Below are 6,487 nucleotides of genomic sequence, written 5' to 3' on the forward strand. Positions count from 1 at the left end.
TTAAGTATTGTCTTGTTGTATATAACTGAGGAAAGTGAGAGATATTCCCAGTGGAGGAGAAACAAGGATAACTGATGAGACACTCGACCAATGGTAGGACACACTTAAGGCACTAGACACACTCCACTTATAAATGACAAGACACACTCGACCAATGGTAGGACACACTTAAGGCACTAGACACACTCCACTTATAAATGACAAGACACACTCGACCAATGGTAGGACACACTTAAGGCACTAGACACACTCCACTTATAAATGACAAGACACACTCGACCAATGGTAGGACACACTTAAGGCATTAGACACACTCCACTTATAAGTAAACCATAAATGAACTCGTAATTGGGAAAAAAAAAATTCTTAGAGAAGAGAAACCCGAAGCGTAAATAATAGACACCCGTTTAAATAATTGAAAAAGAAAATAATAATAGTAACAATACCTGTGGCACCTTTAATTAGACGTACTACAATTTCTAGTTAATTTCCTCCATCGCTTAAATAATCCACAAAAGTAAAAGCAATACCCGTACTACTTTTCATTATATAGACGGCGATTTTCTTGTTAATTTCTTATCTCATCCCTTGAACGTGTTGCTGGAAAACGAAAAGAAAAATATATTCCGCTCGACACCGTTCACAAATAGCTATTACGAGAACTATTAGTGAGCAGATGAGATATTTGTACACCACACCACACCCGGCGATGAAGTAAACCTGGATTTAATCACTCACTCGGGAGCTACAAAGACGATACTCGAAGATACATAGGGAACAGTGAAGGTACAGAGATAAGATGGTGGATATACATAGGGAATAGTGAAGATACATAGATAAGATGGTGGTGATACATAGGGAACAGTGAAGGTACAGAGATAAGATGGTGGTGATACATAGGGAACAGCAAATCAAATCGAAAACTAAAGCAAACTTATTAATGACCGATTTAATTACTCAATCTGAGAAAAAATAGACGAGAAATTATAGATTATTTTTATTACTCATTTGAGGAAAAGTTGAAAAAAAATATCAGAATGGAAGGACGTTAATGTCTCTTTTTATAGCTCACTCGTGTGGCAAAAACTTAAAATCCGAAAAGTAATTAATTTGTAGAATATAAATACTCCATCTGGTTTTAATTGCTCACTCTAGGGTAAAAACACACAATTTAAAAACAAAAACACAAAGTTAATTCCCGTTTCTTCATTACTAATTCGGAGCTAAAAAGCCCCCAAAAAATAAACAAACTATAGACTGTTGCAAAACAATACAAATGCCATTAACTCTTTTATAATCGTTCTCTTGAGTTAAAAAAAAAAAAAAAACTCAAGAACCAAAACCAATTATTAATATTTATTTTAATCAGTCACTGAGGCAAAAATAAATATAACTAATAAAACACCGACAAACAGATTATTAGTACTGTCTGTTTTAATCACTCACTTTTGAAACATAAAAACACATAACTCGAAAACCAAACACAAACTGAATGTACTAAACAAAACTCTAATACTTTGTCTCACACAATTCCTTCTAAACACAACAGAGAACAATGTTATCTGGATGCTGTGAGGAAACAGATATATAGTGAAATAGACCAACTTAATTTCACCAAACACACGCACACACAAAACGCATATACGTAAATTTCGTAAGTAAGCTTTAACAAATTACGTAGAGCGAACATAAGAAATCACGTTCGTAAAGCAAAAACAAACAAACGCAACTAAACATTATACAGTCAATGTTAATTTCAACCATAAGTCCTTAAATAAATATAAAAAATTATTAAAATTTAATAAATAAATAACGTAACATTAACAACCTGTAGGTGACCATATGTCGTTCTCCTCCTCCACCCCGTCACTCCTTCACTTTTGACAGATAATATGCTATCATGGCCTTACCTTCACATAACACCTTTACACACCTAACTAGTCTATCCTCGGTTCTTCACTATCACACGTGTAGAAATTACCTCACACAACCCAGAGTCGACCGTTATATGTACTATACATATATACAACCTAACAGAGCGGTATAGAAAGGTAAGGGATGTCACAGTTAATCCCAGGATTACTCTCACCATTTACTCAATCAGTTAATGGAATGACAAACAAAAGAGAGCTTAGGATATCTTGTGTTATGTCGACGGTGGTGTGTCTCTTTTTGGTGTTATGGTGAAGAAGACCGTGTAGGGTCTCTCTCTCTCTCTCTCTCTCTCTCTCTCTCTCTGTTAGGTCTGTGTGTGTGTGTGTGTCTTCTACTTCTCCTCACGAGTCAGAACACGCCGAAGAAAGAGACGGATACGAGGTGAAGTCGATTAATGAATACAAATGTATTTTATAAAATAACAGATAGTCGAGCACAATTATCGTATTATTTTCTACCATAAATAGATGCATAAAAAAAGTTGATTACAATAATAATAATAATAATAATAATAATAATAATAATAATAACCAGCTGTATACCGCAATTGAATTTCCAAAAGATCGGCTCATACCAGTGGACACAAGAAGCCTGACAGACAGACAAACACTCACATCAAACAACCCAAAGAACAAACAATAACAGACACAAACAAAAAAGACAATCACTAATAGACAGAGACAGAAAGACAAACAAACAACCTTTAACAGATAGACAAGCAAACAAGATAAAGATATCGACAAAAACGCTAACAGAACGGCAGACAGACAGTCACAAACAAACAAAAAGCAAATCGATGCTTAGTCAAGTGATATGTATGTGAGACACTGCAAGTTCTGTCGGGTCATAATAACAACCGGACTCAGAGCTGAATTTCCATACCAAAGATTCCGATTATCTTAGGTTAGGTTCGGTTAGGTAAGTTAGGCTGGGGTTGTATGGTTAAGTTAGGTTCGGTTAAAGTTGGGTAAGGTATGGTAGGGTAGGGTAAGTTATGTTTGGTAAGTTAGGTGAAATTAAAATAGGATAAATTAGTCAAGTAAATGTGCTAAGTTAAGGCAAGCTGTGAATTCGACACTTAATCTGTCGACTCACCATTATCTACCTGGAGTCATTACCTGTAGACTCCTAAAGCCTCTGAGTAATTAAAACAGGTGGTTCAGGTCAAGGCTCGAGGAAGACTGATTGAATCTCTCAGGATTTATAATACAAACTAAATTCACTTTCTTGGGCTTTACTTCACCTGAGTTTGGGAGTGGAGGACTGTGGTCGCCAACCCTCAGACGCGAATATGGCAGAGTGACTGACTGATTGATTCCGTACTAATCCTTTGTCTGCTACTTCATCATTTTGTTTTGGTGAATTCCATTGAGGAGAATAACGCCATAGTAAATACTTGTCCCTCGTTGAATTGTGTATATAGTCTTGAGAGTAATACATTATCTAATTGTATTCACATTTCAGTATTGGGCTCTGATAGAGTGTGTTCCTAATTATCTACCAACCAAGAACCAGGACATCCCTCTATACGGTCGTTCAAGGTGGTGAGAGAACCACTGGACAAACTAACAAAATTAATCCATGTATCATACAGCGCCAGTCAGCAGTGTTTAACCCTTACCTCGCTGAGTAATAAAGTAAAGTATAATACAAGAACAACACCAGCGACTAACACAAATACACACACGCGAGAAAAATTCTAAATTTCCGACACAGTGTGAGGTGGAGACAGCGCCACCGTGTAAATTGGAATTGGGACGCGTCACCCCCTGGCCCGACCACTTTAATAAAGGGACAAAAAGGACAATGAACCGATCACCAGAGAATACAGCAATTAATGAGGCCCCAGGGACGACACTCTACACCTGGGGGGGCAGGGGGAGGACAATGTATGGCTTGTTCCATGATTTTTCAATATTTATACATAAAAGAAGAAGAAAAAAATTTGGTGGGCCATTTAACTTGGACTTCGAGGAATTTCACCCGTAAAATTCCTCCTTTCTTGCCCGAGAATTTCTTGGAAAATACCTCATGTTATCAGGCTTCTTTTCTGTTGTGCGGTTAATAACGAAACTGTCAGTTATGTGGCACCGCGCTCGTTACAATGGCGAAGTTTTCATTATTTCTGTCTGGTGAAATTAATGTAAGGTTTACGCCAGTGTGTGTTTTTGTTCATCTCTTCCTCAGAACCTGTCAGGGATTCAATACTATAGTTGAGGAATCGCACTATGAGTTGAAATTTGACGACACTTTTTTTTGAAACGCGCGTGTGTGTGGGGGGTGTAGGTGTGTGGGTGTGGGTGTGTGTGTGTGGGTGTGTGTGTGTGTGTGTGTGTAGGTATGGTTTTGTGTGTGTGTGTAAAGATGTTTAGAGTATATTACTTGCTCCCCAAATCACTGTCTTACCACCATGAGACCCTGACACGAATCCCAAAGTGGATAACAGTAGCCGATGAGAGAGAAGCGCCGGGAATCACAAGTGTTAACACGGCCGCCGCCTTACACCAGCCAAGTTAGCATGAGTCACTACACTGTTAAAGACACTCACTATCGAATCGTCAAACAAAATTTTCCCGAAACGAATATCATAGTAAAAAAAAAAAATTATAGATAAGTATTAAGTAAACGTTGCTTCCGCCCATTACGAACAAAAAAAAAACGTAGCAAGTTCAACTGGCGAGGGAGACTGAGTGGCTTACCTCCAGCAGGTGTGTAGATGTTGAGGTAGAGGCAGTCCTCGCTCTGGTTCCTCAGGTAGGGCAGGAGCCGTCGTAGGTACTGATAGCGGCCGCGGCTCATCTTCTTGAGAGCTTCTGTCTCATTTCTAATATCAGGTAGCCGCTGCGGACACACTGGCCCCAGGTGGTCCACTATCTTCACCTCCCTCCAGGGTGAGGGTGACCCCGGGGGCATAAACCTCAAGTTGCCTATGGGCGGGGAGGCGTAAGGCACACTGAGGAACACCTCAGCATCACCCAGTCTCTGTACCCCGAGGTTGACTATAAGTCCCCGCAGGGTGCCGTACTTGGTCCTCACCATCCTGGGGCTGAGGTTCCTGGTGGTGCGGGCGGCGTGGGCGTCATGGTGCGTGACTGCCAGTGCCATCACCACCAGCGTCGCCACCAGCCCCGCTTGAGCTCGCCCCGCACTCACCATCATCTAGTAAACTTTACCAACACGTTACTGAACACAAGTGGTCATCATTGTGATTTTTTACTAATAAAAAACATTCTTTAACTGCGCACTAATAATTATACAACAATTACGTCACTCAAGTATGACAACATTTTGTAAATCTGAGAAAACTAGTATTAACTGTAAGGTTGGGTGAGGCAGCAGGCATATAGCTCCTCGTCTTCTTTAAGGTGTAGAGGGATGCAAGTGGCACTCTGCCGCCCTCCACAACATCAAACACAAGTCTTCCTATTTCAGTGGTGGACCTCTGTCATTACTGGCCGTGCCGCCCTCCTTCATAATTAGACTTTTTGAGACTTGAATCACAGGATCAAAGGAACTTGTTTAGTAAGTGTACCCGGTTCAATGGACCTCAATAACTAGTTGGAGTCTTATCAAACTACAAAACGGAAAAATACTGTAAACATTTTTCCTTTGTGTGTGTTAATCCTTGACAGCAACTTTCACATTTATGAGCGGTGAGTGTACGTGATGGACTTAAAGTTGGAGGCCGGCCCCGTGGTGACCGAGGCCTACAGTAGTGGTGAAGAAGCCCTCACAACACAACAACCGTCGGCACATTCATTAACAACACTCACTGGCCGGGTAAAGCGAGGGACAATTTCCTCTAACACTTTTTCTTTCACCTTCTTATCTAACTCATGTTGTTATTGTTTACCATTTTTAAGAAATAAAAATAAAGTGATTATTTATATATGTTTCCAGTTGAAGACTATAAATATCCAATTACCTCGTACGGTAATTACCCATCTATTTTATTTATAATATCCAACTACAGTTACACTTCCCGAGCTGACACCTCACACCGCACACTCCAGGTCACCTCAGAGACATCCAGGCGAGAGAGAGATAAATATCCACACTATCTATCACATCCTAGGCGCGCTAATATCCTGTCAATTAGGCGGAATAAAAGCGATAATGCGGGCGGGCGGCGCAGCACACGTTGTCCCCAGCACAGCTTGGCACACACTGACAAGCGGCGAGCAGGGATGGAGCAGTGTGGGCCAGGCAGAGGTGGAGGGAGGAGGAGGAGGAGGAGGAGGTTCACGGGGATGGATGCTCCCAGCCCCGCTTGGCAGGTCGGCCCTGATTTTAGACGATTTGTTGTTGATTAAATCTGTCTTGTTCAGATTTATTTGCGTATGTAAATAAGATCTTGAGCGACTGGGCATATGGAGGCGCTCACCATGTTCCCGCTTTTAAAGAAAATGTATTTGAATGTAAATGATATTCAGTGATGAGTCAACCTTCTGGTGGATGTGTGGATAGTAAAGGTGTGGATAGTGGGTGTCTGGATTATATGTGGATAGTGAGGGGTTTAGAGGATATGTGGATAATGGAGGTTTGAGGCGTG

The 6,487-nt window shown here is 40.6% G+C and overlaps 1 protein-coding gene across 1 annotated transcript; it reads right to left on the reverse strand.

Annotated features, from left to right (window-relative positions):
* Positions 1 to 4,054: 4,054 nt before the first annotated feature.
* On the reverse strand, positions 4,055 to 6,083 carry LOC121868665 (neuroligin-1-like). Its single transcript, XM_042369503.1, has 2 exons — positions 4,635 to 6,083; positions 4,055 to 4,125 (listed from the first exon to the last, which is right to left on the reverse strand). Exons 1-2 carry the CDS (start codon positions 5,092 to 5,094, stop codon positions 4,055 to 4,057), a joined length of 531 nt encoding a protein of 176 aa, XP_042225437.1. The 5' UTR covers positions 5,095 to 6,083.
* Between the last annotated feature and the right edge of the window lie 404 nt (positions 6,084 to 6,487).

The sequence above is a fragment of the Homarus americanus genome, unplaced genomic scaffold (assembly GCF_018991925.1).
Source record: "Homarus americanus isolate GMGI-L3 unplaced genomic scaffold, GMGI_Hamer_2.0 scaffold30535, whole genome shotgun sequence".
Classification (NCBI taxonomy): Eukaryota; Metazoa; Arthropoda; class Malacostraca; order Decapoda; family Nephropidae; genus Homarus; species Homarus americanus.

Coding starts and splice junctions, on each gene's coding strand:
- LOC121868665 (XM_042369503.1), bottom strand. CDS start 5,094: ATGATGGTGAGTGCGGGGCGAGCTCAAGCGGGGCTGGTGGCGACGCTG. Junction 4,126..4,634: donor CATCTACACACCTGCTGGAG/GTAAGCCACTCA, acceptor AATCCCTGACAG/GTTCTGAGGAAGAGATGAAC.